The 26,250-nt window shown below is 41.4% G+C and overlaps 1 protein-coding gene across 1 annotated transcript in view; it reads left to right on the top strand.

Annotated features, from left to right (window-relative positions):
- kcnab1a (potassium voltage-gated channel subfamily A regulatory beta subunit 1a) overlaps positions 1 to 26,250 on the top strand; it is a 258,469-nt gene that overhangs the window by 159,375 nt on the left and 72,844 nt on the right. The window contains exon 4 of the mRNA XM_066684849.1: positions 25,126 to 25,205. Within this exon, the coding sequence (XP_066540946.1) occupies positions 25,126 to 25,205 (80 nt within the window). The remainder of the gene's footprint in view (positions 1 to 25,125; positions 25,206 to 26,250) is intronic.

Raw genomic sequence — 26,250 nt, 5'->3', positions numbered from 1 at the left:
ACTTCAGGATTTTCAGGAATTCTAATGAACAAACTGTACACACTGTAATTTCAAATAATGAAAGTTTTATTAATAAGAGGAAAGGTATTTAATTAACATAGCATAACCTCGTAATCTCACGGCATCACCGCAGGGGAAACCGAATTGACCTTAAAGATAAGCTAGGCGCTCTGGCTTGTGACTAAAGTGTTGCTAACTGAGGTTTAATTAATACAAAAATTTATCAAGAGACTTGATTCAATTTTCAGCTCTGGAGATGCGTAAGTTTAGCTTACTTTTTCCACTCGTTAAATACAGAGGCTCTATGAGGTCATGGGAGTGAAGGCGTCTCACTTGGTCTCGCGGTTCTCCCGCGGAAGTGTCCAGGCTGAGTCAGCGTGGAGGTCTTTCTTCGTCGGTTGAGTCACCTCGGGCGTACCCGGAGTGTGATGACGCAGGCGGCAGGATCCTCTCTTTGGCTTACTGTCTTGAGCAGGAGTGTCCAACCATATGGACGTTTTGGACAAAAGTTTCGCTAGTTACTGCATATCCAGGACTGAAAATCGATTCTATAAACTTACTTATTCTACGACTTTCTTTATTTCGGCGGTGTTTCTCACTCTGGCCACGAATAAGTTCACCTGCTTTGATCAGTCATGAGATTAAACTTAGATTGGGCGATAAAACATAAACACGATTAAAAGAAAAGAAGATATTCAAATCACTCGACGTATTAGTAAGGCTTCATACTCTAGCTAATTCAAGACGTCTCTTGTGAGCTTTGGTGAAGTCTTTAAGGTTCTTCTTTGTTTCGTTCGTCGACATGAAGAAGAAAGCGTCTCGCTTTGGAGAGGTTTGGAGCTTGAAGAGATGAACAAAGAGAACGCGTGCAGGCGTTCAGAGCGGAAGTGAAGTTAAGAGTTGAGCTTCTGATCTTCTGAGCTGCGGTTGAGCTGAGTCGAGCTTCCGATCTTCTTGGCTGAACGGGCGAACTTCTTTCTGTTGCGAACTATGTTGTTCTCTCTACTTGTGTCCCAACTCAACTGATCTCAACTCACTCTCCTTTTTTTTCAACTCACTGTCTGATGTGCCGATGTGAACTGTTTTTCAAAGCCAGCGCGGTCACGCCCTAATGGGATGTGTCTTTTTTCGATTGGGTGCGAGTTCGAGGCTCACGTGACTCTCACGAGAGAGAGAGGAGGGGGAGTTTGAATCAGCGATTCACAGTTTAAAACGAATGGAGGTGTTCGGTTCGGTGGTCTCACTTCGCTGGAATTTCGCGGCGGGAGGTCGAATCCGACAGCAAAGTCTTAAAGCGGAGTTTCGCGCAGTAGACGTGCCCAGGCCTCAATTTAATGCATGCAAAATGGCGCATATTTTTCTCAATGGTATATACCACAGAACAGTTTTTCAACGGTAACAAACACAACATGAAATTGCCCACATCAAACTTTGAATCTCAATCATTATTCAGCAACACAAACAGCGGAAAGCATTTCATAAACCCAAGCTGAGATTGTTTCAGTGTTTTACAGTTTGTACATTAAAAAGCCGTTTTCCTGGCCTCGCGTGGGCGCCAAAAATAAATGAAATGCAATATGTAGCGTATGTTGGTCATACACCGTGAAATATACACCGCGCCACGTCATAAAAAGGGGGCAGTAAAACTCCCCACTCTGTTTGAAGTCTCTGTTTCTTAAAATCATCATAAAAAATTTGTTATCTTTAGTTCCTGAAGAGAGGAGGGGGGCCGGGGGCCAGGTGTCCTGAAAAGTGTCCTTGAAGTAGACCTTATGTGTGTGCGTGTGTGTGGGGTCTTGGCAACCCTGCGGTTTGTGGAATGCTGACTTGGTCGCAGACACACACACACAATCCTGTGGAATGTTGGATTCGGGACCAGACGAAGGTTAATTCAAAACTTTTCATTTCCTCATTTGACTTTTTATCTCGCTATCTGGTCTATACTCCACTACACACACGCTAATAACACAAACGTTTATTTAAACAAAATAACAAAACAAACACAAACAGACTTGAGGGCAAACACAAAGCGAGGAACCAATGAGGCAGACTAGAACAGGAAACGTGACACCTGAGAAACGAAACAATACAATACGAGGAATTGGAATGAGAAACAACATGATTAGGAATTAGAACGAAAAACAACATAACTAGGAATTAGAACGAGAAACAACATGACTAGGAATTAGAATGAGAAACAACATGTCTAGGAATTAGGACGAGAAACAACATGTCTAGGAATTAGAATGAGAATCAACATGACTGGGAATAGGAACGAGAACATGACTAGGAATATAGAACGAGAAACAACATGACTTTGGAATTGGAACAAGAAGCAACATGACTAGGAATTCGAACAAATGACCGATACGAGGAAGAGAGACAAGGGGACTTAAATACATAACACAGACAAGACACACCTGAAACAGATAACGAGGAGGACAGACAAGAAGGCAGAACAAAGGCGGGACATGGGCGGAAACACGGACAATAACAAACAGAGCCATGTGCTGAGAGAGCACATGGCGGGGAAAACAGACCTGACAGGACAAGGGCGTGACAATTAAAACAAATATTTTAGAGTTATATACATAAACATATATACATTTTAGAAATGTACAGATAGGCCTATATACACTCTCAAATATGTGCAGGATGAACCAGAATGTGTACTGTATTTTCTGTGCCTGTAAGACAGGAAGAAATCCAACATTTGAATTGTAAAATTGCAACAGATTCCTAAAACTGAATTTTGGAGTGTATTTCCTGCAGATTTGTAAAATTTAAAGAAGCAATCTGTAATAATGACACCAACCATTTAAAATAGGAACTATGATACAGTTTCAAATCAGTGGAGAGTGCTGTCTGCCCCCCCCCTCCTCCTCCTCTCCATACCTGAAGCTTGACCAGGTTGCCAGTTTGAGGAAAACTGAATAAACATGTAAAGGACAATTTTAAAACCTTTGGACTATAATAGCGAAGAAGAATGTGCCATAATCAATATATTTACACAAAAGTCAATCATTTCACTAAATCATCCACCTATGCAAGAAAAAGACAAAAAGTGAACAAGCAGCCACCATTCCCCTGCATTTACAGGCCTTTACTGTCCAAACCCACCTTAAACATTTTGACAAGGGACGGCTGGTGTTACTCATACTCATTTTCCCATCCACCATAAATGTTGTTTAGGAGGCAGAAATTTGCTTTTTATTTACAATATTCGTAGTCAAACATTTCATTCCACCTTACATGTGTCCGTATAAGAGTCTTATTGCTGTTATTTGCCAGCTTCTTGAATTCTCTATTACAGCTCTGTTAGCTAGCGCTGTGGCTTGAAAGCACTGTAGCACTGAAATCTTTTGAAGAAGCAACTGTTATTCCCTTTTATCTGTTTAAATCATACAGACCAATTGTATGTGATGTCACTAAACATTTACCAACTTAAGTGAAAGGCAAAAATGGAAAGAGCTACTGCTGTTTTCCTTGCATTTACCTGAATGTACTGTCTAAACCACCTTACAACTAGACAAGGCTGGCTTAATTTTCCCTTCAACCATAAATGTCATTTTTGGAGGAAGATCCTTGCTTCTTATTCATAATTTTTGTATTCAAGCATTTAGTTCCACCTCAAATGAGTCAGTTTAAGGGTCTTATTTGTGTTATTCTCCAGCTTCTTATCGAATATTCGTTTCCACATTTAACAGCTATGCAAAGCTAAAATGAGCACTAGTATTTATAAACAGACTCATTTTGAAACCCTTATTTCTCATTTTATCCATTATAAACCCAAAAACATGTGTACATCATTATAATAAAACATCTACATACTAGAGAAACGCTTATATTTGCTGTGTACTACCAAGTTTGGTTTCTCCGTTCCACCTTAAATAGGTCAACATGCAAGGCTTTTAAAACACAATTCTTTCTCCTTAATTTGTTTAAAATACACACACAAAACAGAGAAAAACACATGCATCTGCATCAATTTCTTTAAAACAAATACAATTTTCAGACAATTCCTCTTCAGCCACCTCCTTCTCCATTTAACCTTCTCAAAAAATGATCACACACTTCATATGGAACGGTAAACGTCCTAGACTGAGATATGCTTTGCTTTATCTACCATATGATAGAGGAGGTCGGATGTTACCTAATTTTAAATAGTATTACTGGACAGCTCATATATGTGCCACAATGTATTATTTCAAGCCAGAGCCATCACCAGCATGGATGTTAATTGAATCAAATGATATGAAGGATCTCCCACTAAAGATGTTTCTCTTCTCATATGATGGTATAACCCTTAAAACAACAACAACAAAAAATTTTCTCAAAAATACAAAAATACTGTGTAGTATGAAATTCTCTTACCTTGGAGAGGCATGTAAGAGGTCTGACTGGGGCTGGGGCGAGGCTGCCTGCTAAGCCACCCCCAGTCACTAGAGGGAGACAGAGACACCCTTAATTTGGGGCAATTGGTTCCACCTGGGCCACTCCTACTTAAAGGAAGCCAACTCACACCTCAGTGCTTGGGTTTCTCTTTTCAGAGTGACATGCAAGTCTGGCTAGTAATTTGGTAAAGGGTCTTATTCTTTTTCTCCACCAGAGCTTTCCCTCTGGTTTTTCTCTTGGGATTCAAAATTTTCTTTTCTTTACCATTTTTTGGTATAAATAAATAATTAGAAATAAGTTGTGTTCCTCTCGTGTTTTATTTCGTCTCGGTATTCCTAACATCCAGAGGGGTTGTTTGTATGTCTCTGCACTTGAGGCCTATTTCTCTAGTGTTCTGTTGGTGGCTTGCCCTGTTTCAATCCACCCCTGGGTGAGCTGCCACATTACAGCAAGACTGAGCCAATACCATGGACTCCGCAGAGTCACCAGACATAGAGCAGCTCAAAACTGCTTTGATGTATCAGGGTGCTGCCATTGGTAGACATGAACAGACCCTTCAACAAATTCTGTGTCAGCTGCAGGGTCTTACTGCAGTCCTTCAGGCTGAACCATCTGTGGCCACAAGGGCTGCACCTGCCCCCCCTCCAGCCCCAAACCCAACACCCATTTCACAGAGTGAAGGTATAATGGGGATCCAGGCCGCTGCAGAGGTTTTCTGCTTCAGTGTTCTCTTGCCTTTGAGCAGCAACCCTCTCCCCCACAGAGAAGTCTAAGGTGGCATTTATCATTTCACTGCTAACAGACCGGGCTCTTGCTTGGGTCACTCCCATATGGGAGAATTGTCCTACTGTGTGTGCCTCCATAAAGGAGTTCACAACTGTGCGTAACGTTTTTGATCACCCTGTCTGTGGGGGTGAAGCTGGTCCCCGTCTTCTACGCTTAAGTCAGGGAAAGAGATCCGTGGCTGATTATGCAATTGAGTTCCGTACTCTTGCTGCTGAAAGTGGCTGGATTACATCAGCACTAACAGCAGCCTTTTGCAGGGGCTGAGTGAGCAACTCAAAGATGAGTTAGCACTAAGAGATCTCCCTACCTCTCTGGAGAGTCTCATTGAGGTAGCTGTAGTTTAACATATACATATATTTTTATAATTTGTTTTATAGCCTTGACCTTATTCAAACTCCTCCAACCTCTGATATTTGACTTAATGAAATTAATTAAGATTTATAATTGGCTTAAGCAATTAAAACATTAATAATTAGTTTGAGAATGAATAATAATCATGCTAAATGAGTACGTCAGGATTTTCAGGAGAATAACGAACAAATCGCAAACACTGTGATTTCAAATAATGAGAGTTGTATTAATAAAGAGAAGATATTTAATTAACATATCGTAGCCTTATAATCTCACGGTATCACAGCAGGGAAAACCGATTTTGACCTTAAGGTGGGCTAGGCACTACTGTCTTGTGATTAAATTGTTGCTAACTAAGGTTAATAAATGGTAAATTATAAAGAGAGTTTATTTAGACATCAGCTCCTGGAAAAGGTGTTAAATACGCTAGCTTACTCGTTCGCCGTTTCACCGAGCCGTCGTGTCCTGCTGTTTTAATCTCCGTGTCCTGGGGTGCTCTTGTCGTTCCCACGTGGTGAGAAACAGGCCCGCTTATGGAGGATCTCTTTCCGGTTGAGTTGAAGACTTTCGATTCCAAGCTGAGCTGCGTCGATCGAGATTTCCCTTCTTTGGATTTTCACAGGCGTGGCTGGTTTCCACCGGAATGGAGCGGCTTTTTCAGAGTATTAGCTAGTCTCGTTGTTCAGTTTTCCAGGAGTACTGTCTTCAGGAATCAGTTATAACGTTAATATATCTGTTATTGACTAATCAAACGGTTGATACCTTACTTTGGCCACAAATAAGTTTCACCCGCTTTGATCACTCGTGAGATCACACTTCGATGGGTAATAAAACATAAACAAGATTAAAAGAAAAGAAGATATTCGAATTACTCGACGTATTAGTAAAACTTCATACTCTTAGCTAATTTCGAGACGTCTCTCGTAAGCTTTCAATGAAGTCTCTGAGTTTTTCTTTTGTTTCGTTGTCGTCGGCGTCCTCTCTTTTCCGCTTTTTTCGTGATTCGTTAATTCTGTCGAGCTCTCGGGACTGAATTCTCGTAACTCTGTTGAACTTCGAACTGAACTGCGTTGGGCTGCTCTGTGTTTTCAAGGCTGGCGCGGTCACGCCTTAACGGGAGGAGTCCTCTTTCTGATTGGACACAAATTCAGTCTCACGTGACTCTCGCTAGGGGGAGAGAGTCGAAGGGGGTTTGAATCATTGATTCACACATAAAGAATATGAATTTCGCGTATCGAAATTCTTATACCTGTTATCAACATATAACAATGGGTACACTGGATTATTAATATCAAACATTTACATAAGGTTTCATTTTTAGGTCCCATTTATGACGATACGCTAGAAAGGAATATTAATCCGTTTTCTCTTATTCAGAGGTAGGATTCCTTTTCATGATAGAAACAATCCACAATATACAACATTTCATTAGGAGGTAGGCATTCATCTGAGGGTACAGAAAGTGACATTAATACATCTGTTTATACACAAATAATCAGAGTTCGACTATTTTCCGCTATGGTTTCCGGCGACTCCGAGCGAGGCGTAGTTTCGCCAGTGTCCATTTGGGGTCGCTGTTGATCCATGTGTAGGTTGTTGCTTAGATGAGTCAATGGGGTTCAATTCGAGGTCACCCCCTCTGAACATCTGTTGATTCCCGTGGAAGATAACGAGACATTGAGGTGCCACTTTGTCCCAAGCGGGATTATAATTCTTCCTTTTGTTTGAGGTTCCTGTCTCTTAAGAGCATTATAAAAATTGGTTATCTCGACAGTTCCTGTTAGTTAAAAGAGAGAAGGGGGTTGTTGGGGCCATGTGTTACTTTAAAGGGTTCTTTGATTTTTTAGATTGGGTGTGTGTGTGTGGGTGTTTGTAAAGTCCTTCAACCCCGCAGGTACAGACAACCCACTGGAATGTGACTTGGTCGCAGAGGAAAGGTCCTATTCAGACTGGAAAAGTTTTAATTCAAAACTTTCATTTCTTCATTTCAATCTGTCCAAATCTATCTTAGGTCTATACTCCACTACATAGCCCTCAAATTAGATAACCAGTTACGAGAGCGTCAGTGGAGACGAGAAACCTGGGTTCCTCTTCAACGGGGCTACGTATCCCCCTCCCCCTCCTTCTTCTTCTCTGCTTCTTCCAGAGTCACCTGATAAGGGCGAACAACCTATGCAGTTGGGGCATGCTCGCCTATCTCGCCAGGAGTGAGAATCCCGTATGCGAGAGGGCCAATGCCTATACTGTGGGCAACCAGGACACATGCGTCTAACTTGCCCAGAGCTGTCAGTAAAAGCCAGGGCTCATCACAGATCTGTGATGGGCCAAAATCCTTCTCCTGTTATCTCTGGGGTGTTTTTTAATGCAACAGTGTCCTGGGGACAGAACCATGAGAAACACCTTAGAGCATTCATAGATTCTGGGGCAGCTGGCAACTTTATAGACTCTGGCTTTGCTACAGCCTTAAAATTGCCACTGGTATCTTTAGAACATCCTCTACCCATTTCAGCAATTGATGGGCGGTGTCTTGAGCCAGGGGTCATTTCACAACAGACACAACCACTCTATTTGCAAATTGGCCAACACACAACACATTGGACAATCAGTGCCCCCCCATTTGCAGCTGGTACTGGGGTTTCCCTGGCTGCAGCGTCATAACCCTCCACTGACTGGGCAACTCAGTCAATAACAGCCTGGGGACCTCAGTGCCAGGGGTTCTGTTTGCAAAAGCACCCCACTTGTCCTGGATTCACTTCATCACTCTCGGACATTCCAGGTCTATCTCAAGTTCCTTATGAGTACCTCCACTTAAAGGAAGTATTTAGCAAGCAGAAGGCCCAGATTATGCCCGCTCATCGGTCGTATGATTGTGCCATTAACCTCCTCCTAGGTACCAGTCCTCCTCGGGAAGATTGTTTTCTCTCTCCGGCCCTGAGCGGAAAGCTATGGAGGAATATATCCAAGAGGCATTAGCTTTAGGCTTCATCTGGCCTTCCACCTCCCCAGCATGGGCTGGATTCTTCTTTGTGGCAAAGAAAGATGGGGGTCTTCGTCCCTGTGTAGACTACCGGGGTCTGAACAAAATTACGGTGAAAGACCGCTACCCCTTGCCCCTCATGACCTCCGCTTTTGAAGCACTCCAACAAGCCTCAGTTTTCACTAAACTGGATTTGCACAGCGCCTACAACCTCATCTGCATTAGAGAAGGTGATGAGTAGAAAACAGCTTTCATCACTCCATCAGGCCACTACGAGTACCTTGTTATGCCGTTTGGATGATGAATGCTCCGGCTGTCTTCCAACGCTACATCAATGAGGTCTTGAGGGAGGCATTAGACCAATATGCTTTTGTGTACCTGGATGACATTCTCATCTATAGCCAATCAATGGAAGAACACATACTTCATGTGAGAAGAGTCCTTCAGCTACTCCTAGAGAACCATCTCTACGTGAAACTCGAAGTCTCTGTTCCATGCTTCATCTGTGTCCTTCCTTGGATTTGTTGTATCCAAGGGCCAACTATGCATGAATCCAGCTAAGATCAAAGCAGTTACTGAATGGCCATGCCCCACTTCTCTCAAGTTCAGCGCTTTCTGGGCTTCACTAAATTCTTTCGCTGTTTCATCAGAAATTTTAGCACTGTGGCTGCTCCATTTACCTCCCTAACAAGAAAAGACACAGGGAGGTATCTATGGACTGAAGCATCACAGAAGGCTTTTGAGGAGCTTAAACATTGCCTGGTCACTGCTCCAGTATTACAACTACCAGATCCTGATCTCCCTTTTTTGGTTGAAGTAGATGCTTCGGATATAGGAGTTGGAGCAGTGTTATCACAGTGTTCTGGAGCTGACCAAAAACTGCACCCTTGCGCATTCTTTTCTCATCGCCTTATGCCTGCTGAGCGGAATTATGCTGTGGGTGACAGGGAGCTCTTGGCTGTGAAGTTGGCCTTGGAAGAATGGAGGCATTGGCTGGAGGGAACAAGGCATCAGTTTCTAGTCTGGACAGATCACAAAAACTTGGCTTACATCCAACAAGCCAAGCGTCTGAATTCCCGTCAGGCCAGATGGACATTGTTTTTTGCCAGATTTGATTTTGTTTTGTCATATCGACCAGGCTCTAAACACTAAGCCTGATGCCCTCTCTCGCCAGTGGGACCCACTGTCCAACCAACTGAACCAATGATCCCTGAGACTCGCATCATTGCTCCCCTATGCTGGGGACTGGAGACAGCAATACAAAATGCCCTCCAGAATGAACCAGATCCAGATTGGGGAGCCCCCAGAGCGGCTCTATGTCCCCACTTCAGTCCAGCCAGAGGTTCTACAATGGGGACATGCGTCTGCTTTTACTGCTTTTACTTTTACATCCTGAAGATTTTGCAGAGACGATTTTGGTGGCCTAACATGGAACGAGATGTCCGGTCCTATGTGGCTGCTTGTCAGACGTGTGCCCGAAATAAAGAGCCCAGAACACGACCGACAGGCTTACTCCACCCACTTCCTATACCTTCAAGTCCATGGTCCCACCTCTCCTTGGACTTTATCACAGGTTTTCCCAAATCCCAGGGCAACACTGTGATATTAGTCATAGTCGACAGATCCTCTAAGGCCTGTAAATTTGTGGCACTCCCCAAGCTCCTATCAGCCAAGGAAACTGCCAAACTGGTGCTACAGCACGTGGTCAGGGTCCATGGGTTCCTGTTTGCTAGCAGGTTTTGGAAGGCCTTTTGCCAACTACTAGGAGCCTTGGTGAGTCTATCATCGGGTTTTCATCCGCAGTCTAACGGCCAAACAGAAAGGGTGAATCAAGACCTAGAACGTACCCTCCGGTGCCTTGTCTCCTCCAATCCGTCTTCCTGGGCTCATCACCTGATCTGGGCGGAGTATGCCCACAATACTTTATGGCACTCTTCCCTGTATATGTCTCCTTTTGAGTGCCAGTTTGGTTATGACCCTCCAATATTTCCAGAGTCCAGAGCAGGTGGTTGATGCAGGAGTCCCAGCTGCTGAGCAATTTGTTCGACGATGCCGTCGGGCATGGCAGAAAGCCAGAATTGCCCTCCGGGCCGCCTCAACAGTCCAAAAGAAAGCAGCAGACAAGAGAAGACAATTTGGGCCCACCTTCCGGTCAGGCCAGCAGGTCTGGTTATCCACTAAAGATTTACCCCTCCATGTTGAATCCCGGAAGCTGGCTCCGCGTTATGTGGGTCCTTTCAAGATCCTCCGCAGAGTGAACCTGGTAGGCATAAGTAATGTGTCAGATCTTTACAAGGAAGGGAAACTAATGAGGATGTGTAATCTATGATGACGCACCCTGGACATTTTATGACTAAGTACAGTAAATATCCTACATATTGCTTTTCTCCCAAAAATTATAGAAGGTGTAAAAGGTAAACACACTAAATAATAAATATCTTTCTCTCTCTCTCTCTCATTAAGTATAAAACAACTTGTACCTAATGGCCATTTTGACTAGGAATGAAATACAGGATGTTTGAGTGACTGACTTTTGAGCACACTATTGTATTCAAATAGTGAACATGTACAGGTGTAGCTATACAATTATCTCAGTAAATTTGAACATTTATTTCAGTTATTTCAATTAAAAAGTGAAATTCATATATAGATGCATTAGAAACAGAGTGATCAATTTCTAGTGTTTATTTCTTTTAATGTTGATTATTTTGCCTTTGGTAGAAAAAGGTGCAGAAGCAACAGGGATAACCGCATCCTTGAAAGGATAGTCAAGAAAAGGCTATTCAAAGTGGCCCGCTGCTGGAGTCAGTGCTTCAAGAGCCACCACATACAGACAGACCAGAACATGGGCTACAAATGTCGCATTCATTGTGTCAAGTCAAACATTTCTGAAGTATAATGTATTGTCCATATGTGTCTGAATGTCTGAAACTCAGTATGGTTTTTGTCTGTGTTCATGTTAAAGGAAGACTATGTTTCTCTCCAAGAAGTGAGAGGTCAGAAAGCCCTCACTCTCTCTTAGTCCCAAAGCATGAGATAATAAATATGGACCATATGTTTACCTTAGTTCATAGGAAAAATATATAAGTCAGATTGGCAGTCTCTTCCATGCTCCTTTAAGCTTGTTAAGATGCTGATCTTTTGTTTAATGAAAAATATTTACAACTTAAGAATGGGGTTGGTGTAGAGTCTTCTTCATTATCTTCATCACAGCATTGAAAATAAACTACAGGACCCAGAGACAACACCAGCATTGTCTTACCTGGGCCAAGGAAAAAAGGACTGGACTGTTGATCAGTGGTCCAAAGTCTTGTTTTCAGATGAAAGTAAATTTTGCATTTCATTTGTCTGGGTGAAGAATGGAGAGGCACACAATCCAAGCTGTTTGAGGTCTAGTGTGAAGTTTCCACAATCAATTATGGTTTGGGGAGCCATGTCATATGCTGGTGTTGGTCCACTGTTATATGAAGTACAAAGTCAGGTCAGCCTTCTAATAGGAAATTTTAGAGCTCTTTATGCTTCCCTCTGCTGACAAGATTTATGGAAATGCAGATTTAATTTTCCAGCAGGGTTCGGCATCTGTCCACACTGCCAAATTACCAATACCTGGTTTAATTACCACAGTATCACTGTGTTTGATTGGCCAACAAACTGACCTGACCTAAACCCCACAGAGAATCTATGGGGTATTGTCAAGAGGAAGATCCTGACCCACCAGACCCAACAATGCAGACGACCTGAAGACCTCTATCAAAGCAACCTGGGCTTCCATAACACCTCAGCAGTGCCACAAGATGATATAAATTTTCTGAGATAATGACTTTAGGGTTTTTATTGGCTCTTATCCATAATCATTAATATTAAGGGAAATAAATACCTGAAATAGATTAGTCTGTAATGTCTCAGTGTAATATGAGTTTCATTTTTTTTTATTGAATTACTGAAATAAATTAATTTTTGATAATATTCAAATTTATTGAGATGCATCTGTAACAATCAGTCATAACATTTAAAATCAATTCAAATCAAATCAAATTTATTTATATAGTGCTTTTCACAACTGATGTTGTCACAAAGCAGCTTCACAGAATTCCAGTAAGACAAAGATTTGACATGAAATGTAAAAACAAATGTAAAACCCTCAAGTGAGCAAGCCAGGGGCGACAGTGGCAAGGAAAAACTCCCCCAGCTGAGGAAGAAACCTTGGGAGGAACCAAGGCTCACAAGGGGTGACCCATCCTCCTCTGGTCAATCTACTGGTGATGATAGTTAGTAGTCCATGAGAACTTCAGTGTAGGGACAGCTTCAAGGCACTTGGTGGTTGCTGGAGCGTGGGCAGCTAGTCTGAAGCGTGGAGGAGGGTCTCGACAGTCATCCATCAGTGTCCAGACAGACAGGTGGGCAGTTGTTTACTCGGAAAGATGTAAAGGGATGGAATTAGTTTTGAACTGTTTTGTGTTGGAAAAGTAGAAAATATTAAAATTTCCAGAGTGTGGCTAATGACTCCGGCAGATCTGACTATGACAGCTTTAACTAAAAGGAGAGAACCAGGAGGACACACAGACACGGGAGCATCCTGAAACACTGGCATCCCTCAGCTCCACCGTCAAAAAACCCGAGTGATCGCGAGAAGCGGCGGGACGACAGCACCAGCGTCTCAGTTTACTATAATTCCCTGTGTCCATGGACCCCCCGGATCTGCCGCCTTTATCTATGGGGGAGCATTAGCTACCAAAAGATAAACTAAACAAATGTGTTTTTAGCCTAGATTTGAAGATTGCGACTGTGTCTGAGTCCCGAAGATTTTCTGGAAGATCATTCCAGAGTCTGGGGGCTTTATAAGAAAGGCTCTTCCCCCAGCTGAGGCCTTCTGAATTCTGGGAACAATTAAAAATCCAGTATTCTGTGATCTGAGTGAACGTGGAGGCTCATAATAGGAAATTGTATCTTGAAGATATTCAGGAGCAAGCCCATGTAGAGCTTTATATGTTAATAACAAAATTTTGTAGTCATTGCGGAATTTAACAGGCAGCCAATGAAGTGATGATAAAACTGGGCTGATATGTTCAAATTTTCTAGTTTTAGTGAGGACCCTAGCTGCAGCATGAACTAGTTGAAGTTTCTTAAATTGCTGCTGGTGCATCCTGACAGTAGTGTGTTACAGTAGTCAAGCCTTGAAGTAATAAAGGCATGTACTAATGTTTCTGCGTCCTGAAGGGATAAGGCATTTCTAATCTTAGCAATATTGCGAAGATGTAAAAAAGCTGTCCTAGTGATACTACCTATGTGTTGATCAAATGATAAATCCGGGTCAATTATGACACCAAGATTTTTTGCTGCTGAACCAGGTTTAACTGGAAAGTCAGCTGGATTTAAAATTAAATCCGATAATTTATTTCTTGCCACTTTTGGACCCAAAAGCAGGACCTCTGTTTTGTTGCTGTTTAGAAGGAGGAAGTTACGCAGCATCCAGCCTTTCATGTCTTTTACACAGTCCTCTATTTTCTTTAATCTGTGTTTGTCATCGGGCTTGGCTGAAATATACAATTGTGTGTCGTCTGCGTAACAGTGAAATTTAATGTCATGGTTTCTTATAACTGTGCCTAGCGGTAACATGTATAATGTAAATAATAATGGTCCTAAAATAGAGCCTTGTGGAATTCCAAATCTTACTTTAGAATAATTTGAATTTAGATTGTTTACTTTTATGAATTGATAACGTTCCCTTAAGTAAGATTTGAACCATAATAGGGCTGTCCCTGTGATTCCAACCATGTTTTCTAACCTTTCTATGAGAATATTGTGGTCTATTGTATCGAAGGCTGCGCTTAGGTCAAGAAGCACCAACAGGGATACATGGCCTTGATCAGAGGCAAGAAGAAGATCATTTGTTATCTTGACTAGAGCTGTCTCTGTACTATGATGTGGCCTGAATCCAGATTGGAATTTTTCATATATATGATTCTTATGTAGATATGAACTAAGTTGTTGGGCCACTGCTCTTTCTAAGATCTTGGACAGAAATGGCAAATTAGAAATAGGCCTGTAATTAGACAGTGTACTAGCATCAAGATTTGGTTTCTTGATCATAGGTTTAATAACTGCTAGTTTAAAAGCTTTGGGTACATGGCCCAGACTAAGGGATGAGTTTACTATAGTTAAAAGAGGATCAATAATAGCTGGTAGTACTTCTACCAGCTACTCCAACTTTGTGGGAATTGCATCAAGTGTGCAAGTTGTACAGTTTGCGGAGGTGATAATCTTCTCTAGTTCTAATTGTGGGAGTAGGTAAAAGGTTTCAAGTCTTTCTTTTACAGTTATATTATGTTTTATATCATTCACATCGGGTGGCAGCCAGGATGGATTTGATCCTGTGGCTTGAGTTTGTTGTCTAATATTCTCAATTTTATTATTAAAAAAGTCCATAAAATCTTTACTGGTGAGAGTTGCTGGAATTAGTTGTTCAGAACCTGCTTGATTTTTTTGTAATTCTAGAAAACACACTAAACAGTGCTCTCGGATTATTTTTATTATTGGAGATCAGCAAGGCCAGATATGCTGAGCGAGCTTTAGTGAGGGCATTTCTATACTCTATAAGGCTGTCCTTCCAGGCAGAATGGAACACTTCAAGCTTGGTTGATCGCCATTTCCGCTCTAGTTTTCGTAATATTTGTTTTAAAGTACGGGTCTTATCATAATACCGAGCTTTTTCTGTCTTATACTTTTATGTTTAAGTGGTGCTACCTTTTCTAAAGTAGATCGACAGGTATTTTCTAGGTAATCAGTTAGTACATCTAGGTCCATTGGGTCTGATGGAGTTGGAACTGGGGTCGATAGTTCTGGTAGGTTTTCTATAAATTGTAGGGCGATAGATGGTTTTATTATACGCCTTGTAGAATAGCGAGGGTTCTTACATATATTATGGCTAAAACGTAGCTCATATGAAATTAAGTAATGATCGGAGATTGCTGAGGATTGCGGTAAGATATTAATTTTGTCAATGTTAAGACCTAGTGTCAGAACTAAGTCTAAAGTGTGGCTGCAGTAGTGTGTAGGCCCTGTTACATTTTGAGTAATACCAATAGAGTCTAAGATTGAGAAATGCCTTTTTTAGTGGGTCACTTTCCTTCTCAAAATGGATATTGAAATCTCCTACAATTATAACTTAATGATTGCACACCGCTAGGTTTGTAGCAAAATCGCTGAATTCTTTCAGAAATTCTAAGTAAGGCCCTGGTGGTCTGTAAATGATTTTTTGTGACCGGATTTGTAATAAAAGCTTTCTTTGTTTATACAATTGTCCATTTTATCAGCTCCAGTGACCACATAGGTACACTTTATTATCTGTATCTTTGCATAATTCATTAGCCCCCATTTTAGTCTGTTCTTCAATAGTCAGGAACAACTGGACATGTATTTTATGGTTAGTGGATCGTACTCCAATATGTCTACTCTGTTGGCTAAACCTAAATTCTTGGTCCACATTGTAGATTCTAAGTCAGACACAGTAGCTCATATGTTGTTACACAGGATAGTATTGACCAGAGGAAGCATGGTCCATTTTGTGTGTCATGTTATTCATTTTGTTTTAATTTTAATCCAGGATGTCTGTAAAGCTGATTTTCAACATCATTTGAAAGATTTTGACTTGAATTGTTGGTTGAATATTTTATTTTATTTTTTTTTTGGCAGATGATTCTCATTCTGGAAGTGTCACTAAGGGATTTAAAAAATCCAAGAACTCTGCTGTGACTGATTCACTCATATCAGCTTAACATACACTATTGGTGCTTTTCCAGTCACGCCACCACAATCTCAGTGTCACTGCATTTTTGAGAATTATTCTCCACCCAAATAATACCTGCTCCGTGCTGGAATGTGTTTCCTATACTATGACAGAGCCTAGCATTTTACTAACACAGACAATGCATCTTTAAATGAACCAAAATCTGAAGTTTGACCGTTTCCCAAAACGGTCATACCTTGTTAGTACCATAGTAGTCTAAACCACAGATGTGTTGGTCTGTTTTTAACAGCAAAAAATTCACACATTTTGTAAAGTTGTGCAAAAATATGAGAGTTGTGCCTAAAATCATTCATATTGTAATCATAGACAACCACCAATGGGCACTGCTTATATTGTAAAAATACTGAAAATATTACACTCTGTCCATTTTCTTTTCATTTGATTCTTTTTACCAGTGAAAAAATACGATAATGTTGTTTGCAAGATTGCAGTATTAAGTCCCAGAGTGAAAAATTAAAGACTTACACTTAAAAATCCATTGTTAGATTTTGTTTCATCCTTAGTGCTGTAAAGATCAAATACAAAGTAACACACCAGCCCTATGTAGATAAGGTTGGACACCACTGATTTAATGAGAGAATGACTCTCAAATGCAGCCATCTTACCTTGGTTGCAGAGTCCTTCGGGTGAAATGTAAACATATTCTGCACCCTGATATGGAATTCAACACTAATTCCCAAAACAAAATGGTAATATCCATGTATGAGATTGGAGGCTCTCCAAATTTATGGTCTGGTCAATATTGTTATAAAAATAAATTAAGTGGAAAATGTATCCAAGTAACATCCTCTGGTATCCTTGCTGAGTTTGTTTTGGGGTTTAGTTGCTGAGTTTTGGGAAACATTTGCATTGCAACTGCATCACTATTCAAACTATGTAAGTTGCTAATGTATTTAGCAACAATGCACCCCTGGTCCTGATCATTCAAGATTGTATAATCTACAAAGTGCACAAATATGATCAGTGGAGCTATTAAAATACACAATTAATGTACAAACTCCATTTCCAGAAAAGTCAGAACATCTTGTATTGCAACATGTTGCATTAAAAAAAGAAACAAATGTGTAAATTCCATAATTTTTTACTTAAATCATGGAAAAATGATTTCAAATGTTTTAAGTTTGGTCTGTGTTCTCAGAGTCATTTTCAGAATGTGCGGAGTCAGAGCTCATTCTTTTCTTCCATTGATCCGATATAGGTTTACTCCTTTAGCAACTCTCTAGGCAACTACCTTTCTTAGCTTTAAGTGGCAACTCTATTTTTTAAGCAACTTAAACTTCTAGCTTGTACAACTGTTTTTTTTAGTCAGTCGGATTGCATTAAAGCAAACTTTTGTAGCTGGTGGAGCATGTAAGTTACATCAGCTTCTGCATAGCTGATAGCTTCCTCAGTCCATCTAGCTCCATTCCGGCCAGTTTGCAAAGCAGTTATAGGTAGGTTTTTTCTACATGCTTCAGTGGGATTCAACCTTACACATACCCTCTGGGTATACAGGTGACAGTTAGTGATTAGCAAGCCTGGCTGGTCTTTCAGTATTATTCCAGAGTCAGGACCTGGTTTGATTACTTCAGGAAGGGAGCTAGGGTTCCTAGGGAGCCGGTGATCAGGAGAATGAGCAGCAGGGGCATTCTACCAGGAGAAATACTCATGATTAAATTTGAGTAATTACGACAAGTCACTTTTAAAAAAAATTACCACTCTACCCCACTTTTGATAAAGGTTTTATACCTAGCATAAACACTCTAAAATAATTAACTGTGAGGGACTAGGGTCTTGCACCCTGAGTGTCCTCAGTCTGGCTTGAAGCTTTTTGCCTACTGAAGAGTGAGAGGAAGAGGGGAAGGGAGATAGAACTAAAAACTAAGGTAGAGAGTAGAAGGCTGTAGTTGGTTGTTAATCAACACCCTTCTTGCCTTTGGTTCTATAGTTTATGACCTAACAGAAATGTTAGTGTGCCCTACAGGCCCCATGGGGGTTGTGTGTGTGGCCTGATTTGGTTGTGCTGGGCCCATTTGATATCGGTACTGCCCTGACTTTTGTTGATTTTGATCTGGTACACAACAGGGGATTGTCGGTTTGTCAATAATCTCATAGGGACCTAACCATCAGGGTAGGAATTTGCAGGCCAGATTCCCCCCTGTTTTTCACGATCTTCCAACAGGTTGGATAAAGATGTAGTACCACACCTTGTCCCCTATTTGGAGTTCGTCATGGGATGCCTTGTGATCATAGTATGCTTTGCGACCTTCTGCACATTTTTCCAGCTTCTGCTGGGCAAATGCAAAAGTGGCTTTGAGATCTTTCCGCAAATCCTCCATATACTGATGAGTGGTGTAGGCTACGGCTATGCTAGCTTCACCTGGCTGATATAACAGATCTAGAGGCAGACTCATCTGTCTCCCTGTCATCAACTCAAAGGGTGAGACCCCGACTGCAGCATGTGATGTCACACGTATGGCCATCAGTACAAGGGGTAGCTTGACATCCCAGTCTCGCTGGTTTGTTGCTACATACTTTTTCGGTATGCTAACAACAGTTCTGTTGACTCTTTCTACCTGACCTGAGCTTTGAGTATAGTAGCTAATATGAAGGCTGGCTTTTACTCCCAAGAGCTGCCAGAGCTGCTGCATGACCTCTGCTGTGAAATGTGTCCCTCTGTCAGAGTCGACACGGCTGGGCAGGCCAAACCGTGAGAAGACGTGGTTCATCAGTAAGTAGGCAGTGGTTAGCACTCTGTCATTTGGTGTGGGTAGGCATTCTACCCATTTAGTGAATGCACACGTGACTGTGAGGAAGTACTTGTTACCTCTCACTGTTCGGGTGAGTGGTCCAGTCTATCTGGAGGTTTGACTAAAGGAATGATAATCCTTTGTTTTGCAAGGGGGCTCTGTGGAGAGGATTTGAGGGTTGAAATTGGCAACATACCAGTCAGCCTTTAATGTAATCAGCCACATCTTTTACCATGTTTGGCCAATATGCCCCCTGACACATGGTGTGTTGCTTTGACCCTTTTGTGTCCTGCAGATGGGGAGTCGTGTGTGTGGCACTGAGGAAACACGAATGCCGGTGAAGTGTGAGAGTCAGTGGCATGAACAAGCAAGCCTTTGACGACCTGGAAAGATGCTCTGGCGTCGTATAGGACTTTAAGGCCTGTTATGGTGTCAAGATCTTGAGCCGAGATGGGACATGTAGAGACATGCATAAGCATTTTGGAAATGGACGGGTCCCGAGCCTGGAGAGCAACTAAGCTGGCATCTGAAAAAGCAGGGTTAATGGAGACAATGGTACTTATAGCATTATCAAGTGACGCTGTCGCTGCTGTTCGAAACCGTGTAATAGCTAGGACATTGGTGTCGGTGGGTTTGGATAAAGTGAGGGATCGAATGTCCACGATGTACCTTCGCGGGCCCCTTGTTTGTCTAAGCTATCTGCCTGGTCATTGAGTTCTTTGTCATCTCCTAGGATTCAGGAGTGGCCCCTCACTTTCTTCCAGCAGATCTGTAGGTTATGTATGTCTACCAAGTATTCACATGCCACAAAAAGCTTTTTATGTTTGACTGGCTTTTTGTTCAATGTGGTGTAGTTGTTGGTTTCCCACAGTTTTTAAGTGGCATGTGAAGCTTTGGCACGCATAGTTGGAGTCTGTGCAGAGCACCAACCTTTTTATGCTTTTCTTGACCACAGACTGAATTGTGATGAGAATTCCTGTTATTTCAGCATATTGGGAGGACTGAGCACCCAATTTGAACATTAGGGGTTTGTGAGACCACCTGTTTATTCCAACAATGCCCACTCCTGCCATTAGTGTGTGTTCGCGGTGGAACGAACAAACATCTACATATGCAGTGACAAGGTTTTTGCATGTGTTAGGGTTGAAATAGTGGTGGTTAGCCACGGTAGGTAAGAGGGTTTCTGGAGTTTGTGGCACTTGGGAAGGCATATCTCCTTTGCATCGTCTGCAGGAGGCAAGTCCTGTGCCAAGAGGGCTCTTGCAGTTTTGTGTGTAAAGTACCTCCAAGTCAAAGCTTTGAAGAGCCATTAACCAGGAGGTTACTCGAGCCTTAGTCACTACACACTCTCGAATTCGTTGGCTGTTCAGGAAAGTGACTGGCTGATGATGAGTTTCAACAATCACCTTCTGACCACCTAGGTAGTTGGAGAAATGTTTGACTGCCCACACTGTTGCTAGTAGTGCTTTTTCTCAGTCAATGTATTTGTGTTTGGCAGCCAGCATAGTTTTACTAGCATAGGTTATGACACATTTGTCCTGGTCATGTAATTGATACAGACCGGAGCTGAGACAGTGGTCAGAGAATCCCACTTCTAGGTAGAATTCTTTGCAACTGAACATGATCAATCTCTTTGTGTGCCTACAAGGAGTAGTTGCACATGAGGATGTCATCCACATATATCAGGGTGCCTCACTCACGGACATCAGGGCATGCATTTTTCAAGAAAATGTTGAACTCTGCTGGCGAAGGGGCATCGAATGAATGTATACTGCCAGTTTGCGAAGGTGAAAGCTAGCTTGTGTTGGTCTTCTGCTTGCACCGGGAGGGGACTCAGTGTCCTCTCCCATTTCTGGCAGAAGGGATGTTTCCCAGGAGGATTCCAGGGATGAATCCAAAGAAAGAACTATGACCGTCATTTGATTATCATCAGCTAAGTCTATTCTGCAAATGGCATATTTGCTCAAATCCAGAGCCAAGAAGAGAGCAATTGCTCATGTTGGTTGAGTATAGAACACCTTTGGTTTTGGGTGTTCAAGGAGCAGGGACTCAGGCATTGGTCCTATAATAGGGATTTGCAGCTCAAAGTCATGGAATCTAGTACTTACCAACCAACCCAAAGGGGATGAGTGAGGAATCGTTAAGGGTTGAGCGATTTCATTTCGTACAAACAGATAGGTGGATCTCCAGATAGGTGCTCCTGTTTCCACCAAAGGTGTGGCTTCTAAGGTGAGACCTAGTTCAAAGAACTGAGGTGATGGTTGGAAAAGCTCATGAGCTTGACTTTAATGTTGGCCAAGCCGCATGACCAAGCGGATGGCTACATTTGCGGTGTTCACGGGTACAACAAGGGAACATTGGTTGGCCACCTGACATACCTCAGGAATAGTCTGTCCTGACCCTAGGTTGCTGGCATCTGAGGACAAAGTTTCTGTTGAAATTTCAGTTAAGGACCACAGCACATTATTGAGGGTGTCTACGTGGGCATCAAGACGCACCAATAAATCACTTCCAATGTAAACGTCGTCAGGCAAGCTAGGGATGACCAAGAAGTAATGGGTGAATACCCTTTTGTTCCACTCGATGGTTAGAGCACAAATTCCATCAGTTGGGGGATTAATTTTGACGTTGGGTCGAGAGGAAAGCAACAAGGACTGCTCACCAAGGGAATATTCGGTTTAGTGCGGCATAGGGTCTCAAAGTGTTCTGCTTATGGCAGACTTTTCAGTCCAGAACGGCCAGAACGGCATTGTCAATGTGATGATCTTGTATTGTGAGGTGTATCTGCTGTGGAAGGCATAGTGAAAGTTCACAGAAACGTGCTCCGCTGTTCTAACATGGCACTAGGGGGACAAGAAGAGATTGCAGTCTCTGATGTGGCCACCATGGGCTCAATTTCCTCCTTCTATCGATTCAAGTTGGATTTCAAGGTGGCAACACTGAGCTTCCTGGTGGTGTGGGGTGCAGATGGGCAAAGGCTCACGCACTTGTGCCCAGAACTTTGACCTTTTGAAGTCAATCAGTGGTTCAAATCGATTAAGGAGGTCTTTGCCAATGAGGAAGGGAATTGCAAGTGGAGACACATGAACTGGATGCACCAAAGTCATCGGTCCGATGCCTAAAATTATTAGCGATATAGATTGAATTGTGAGGCCTGCACGTGAGTACAGCTGAATTTTAAGAGCACAGTCTTGGAGCTCACTATTTTCACGTCGAGCAATGGCTCAAACCTGGTGGAATAGGGTGGAAGACATTAGAGTGACACCTGATGCCGTGTCCAGCAGGGCCTCGTGCATCAACCTTCCTTCCACAATGGTGGACAAATAGAACATAAGTGCAACCCCTTTTTCAGTTAAGTGCCCCATGAACTGTTGGACGGGTGTGTTGCCGTCAATGACCGAAGGGTCATCTGGCATTAAACCTCTGGTATCTAACTGAACAACCAAGACAGCACTGGAAAGTGTTTGTGAGTCACCCCTCTGCACCATTTGGTTTTCCGTGTTTGTCTGGGTCATGTGGAGATCGCACTGTACACCGGAAGGCGGAGCTTCGCTTGTCACCTCTCCTACATATCTGTCTACTGTTTCGCGGGTGTTAGAAGATGGCTTTGAGTCAGGTTGCACCGAGGTGATGGAGAGAACATCAGGTTTTTTCTTTTTCTCTTTACAAATCATTGCAAGCATTCGGCAGATTTCCTCTACCTCCTCAGTTAAGTTCCTTGCCTTTAGACTTGTCTTTGGCATGATTTTCTTTATTTTGATACCAGTATTTCTCCTTCTTTTCTTTAGTAGAATCAGAAGACTGGTCTTGAGCTGTTCGCTCATATCCCTTATGAGGATATGCTTGTTTTCCACTTCCCTCACCTCAGTTTTCTGCAGGGTAATAGTCACAACCATACCTCTAGGCCTGTCCCAAAGGTTCCAGTAATCTTTGTGTCGATTTCTGTGTGGCCTATGAGGAGGGTAACATTTGTAGTGTTGAGAGGGCGGAGGAGCTTGCGGGTCCTAACTGGACCATAGCGTTTGTCTTGGTGGATTAATTACACATCAACAAACACACAAAATGTGACAAACATTTTGACATACACACAAAATGTGACAAAACTGCAGACTGTGAAAATATTCTTTTACATAATTTCACAAGCTCAGAATATTTATTACTATGATTTGTGTCCATTCAGATGAAATTTGGGTTTTTATAGGGATATATGCTCCTGTGAAGACATCAACACGAAAGTCTATTGTTATTTTTATTATTATTTTATTATTTTTATTATTTTATTATTGTTATTGTTATTGTAAATCTTAGACCTCTTTTTGTATGTGTTACAGCATGGCTTTGTAGAAAAATTATAATTAAAAAGAAAAGTAATGGAACACAGTGTTTTGCAGGCATCAAATTTGAAATGTGTTTATATTTATAATATGCAATGTAAATGTTTGACGGCACAGTGGCGCAGCTGGTAGCATCACAGTCATGCAAAAACAAATCTCATTTTTATATTATAATGAATCTCTGCAATCAAAACTTTACAATGTTTTTTTCAAAAATTCAACTTCTGCAACTTTTGCATAACGTTGCTGTCCATTTTACTATATGTATCTCTATTGTGAATTTTTGTTTACTACATCATTTAAACACAGCAACGGTTTGTAACATTTTATGAAAATTTCATGATGAATGGACCAATAGAAAGTTATTATTTTGGGAGATACCTGTTTTTCATTGGACAGCTATGATAAACTGAATTATCCTTTCAAAGCATCAACACTCTTAAGTACTTCACATTAAACACTTTAGTATAAATTTAAATTTATACTCAGGCATCTGAGGAACATTGCTACAGTCCAGTATATCTATGCACATTACCACAAACATACAGATGCTTCTGCTTTTAAAATATTAAAAAAAATATAAATTTATTTACTGTAAAATGATTCAATCACTAGAATAGTTTATGGGAATTTACTGAATTGTTTAATTACAATTAAGGGATATAATAACAAATATAATTACAAGTAAATTATAGTGCAAGGATATAGACAAAAAATACTTTTCTATGTGATTCTCATGGATGGTTTGAGGGTCTTGCCTCATTCAAGCTGTAAGAAATATCATCAGTGCCTAAACAACAGGTATTTGCCTTAAATATTGATTTGTGCCTTGTGTATATAACCCTGGACTGACTCCAACTCACGTCTCCCAGACACGTCAGAAATGTCATGTGGCTCTTTACATCTAGATATGAATTCATATCACTAATAGGCTCCCAACCCACCACGACCCTGAACTGGATAAGACAAGTCCCCCTTTTCTTCTTACCCCCATCTCTCTCTCGCTAGCAATTAGTGGTTTCTTGCCCTCCACTCCTTCACTCTCTCTCTCTCCTTCTCTCATTTTGGCTGAAATGGTCACCTTCATTTAGCCGAGTCTCTATTTGTCTCATGCTACAAGCAATGTTCAGGATAATGAGTTAGGACAGGAGCATTTTTTAAGTTTAACTTTGGTGGAGGGGAAGGTTTTGAAATTGCCAAAATGTCCACCTTTTTGACAGACAAATCCAGAACCTTTTATGTCTTTTATGTCACCAGACTGGAGCCAGGAGGATATTGTATTAACTTAAGAAGTTAATTCTCTAATGCCTATAATGACATGTGAACCATAAAACCAAACATATCTCTCGCTCTCTGTCTCTCTATTTATCTATCTGTATCGTTCACTCTTCCTTGCCAGTTAAATGCTGGATCTCTCAACTGCCTGAATATTTTGGGCCATTTTAGCTTCAATGCTATGGAATAAGAGAAATATAACATATGGCAGTGATTGGAAAGGCGCCTCCAAAACATACTTCTCTCTCACACACACACTTCAAATGGCCCTTTCAAATAAAAATATAAATTAATAAAGACACACTATGTGTGAAATACCACTTCCTTGTGGAACACCGAATAGCTCCTCCATGTGGAATAATTTGTTATTTGTGATTGAGTTGTAAATAGTGAGTGTGCTTTTTGAAAATATTTGCATGAAGATAACTATATACATATTTTGAAAAGTACTTGTGTGTGTGCACATTGCAGGTAGCTGAACAGCTGATGACCATAGCCTATGAGAGTGGTGTGAACCTCTTTGACACAGCTGAGGTATATGCTGCAGGAAAGTAAGTAAAACTAATTGAGATTACTGTGAAAGTTTAGCAACATACTTATCATTTCCACTTCAAGTAAAAGTATTTGGTCTTCTGAATCGGGTTTTATGTATGTGATGTATTTGTTGATAAACATTTTTAGAGCATTGTTTCAGAAACAGGTCTATGTGTACCTTACAACTTCACATGTTTTTAGGCTTTGTGTGATGTTTTAGGCACATAGTTGGCACAATGCTAATGTACAAGCTTGCATTATTTGCTTGTTGCAGTACTCACCATAATATTTGAGACATGCACACATACTCTTTACAGTCTACTCTGAAAATTCACATGTGGTTAAAGTGCTTATTTTCAAGAATTACAGCAGTTTTCATACATAGCACACCTCCTAACAGCCCCAACAATTGTCATTTCGCAAGCACATTGTTTAGGACATAGGCCTTCACATTTGTCACTGTAGGTTTAATTGCTTCATGAGTGCAGATAGCTCTCATTAAAATCATTACATTTTAACACTTGTGTACAGATTTAATTCCCACGCAGGTTGTCTGGGTTATTTTCTGACCTCCGGAGTTTGCTGTGTTCTCACTATGTTTGCATGGGTTTCTTCCGAGGGATCTGGTTTCCTCCTACAATCTAATAACATGTCTCTAGGTAGATTGGCTGTGTGAAATTGTCTATGTGTGTGAGTTTGTGAAATTGTCGACAGGTGTGAGCATGGTGTATGAATGATCTGGTGAGTGTGTGAAATTGTCCACAGGTGTGAGTGTATGACAAACTGGGTGAGCGTGTGATGCCTTGCAATGGACTGGAGCCAGGTCCTGCCTTGTTGCCATTGATTCCAGGTATCTGGATCCCCCACAACTATAATTAGGGTGAATCTGTTACAGAAATGAATGAAAAATGCACTCTATTGAAGGAATCTCTTTAGGTATAATTCACGTCCTGGATTACACTTGGTCTAAGGGTAAACTTTGTGAAACATTATTTTGTCCTGGTGTATTATAAGCTTGGGTTAAACTGTCTTTTACATCCTGCTGTAATATGGTGTTCTCCC

This window comes from Hoplias malabaricus, chromosome 11, assembly GCF_029633855.1.
Source record: "Hoplias malabaricus isolate fHopMal1 chromosome 11, fHopMal1.hap1, whole genome shotgun sequence".
NCBI lineage: Eukaryota > Metazoa > Chordata > Actinopteri > Characiformes > Erythrinidae > Hoplias > Hoplias malabaricus.
This window is presented reverse-complemented; position numbering and strand designations above follow the sequence as displayed.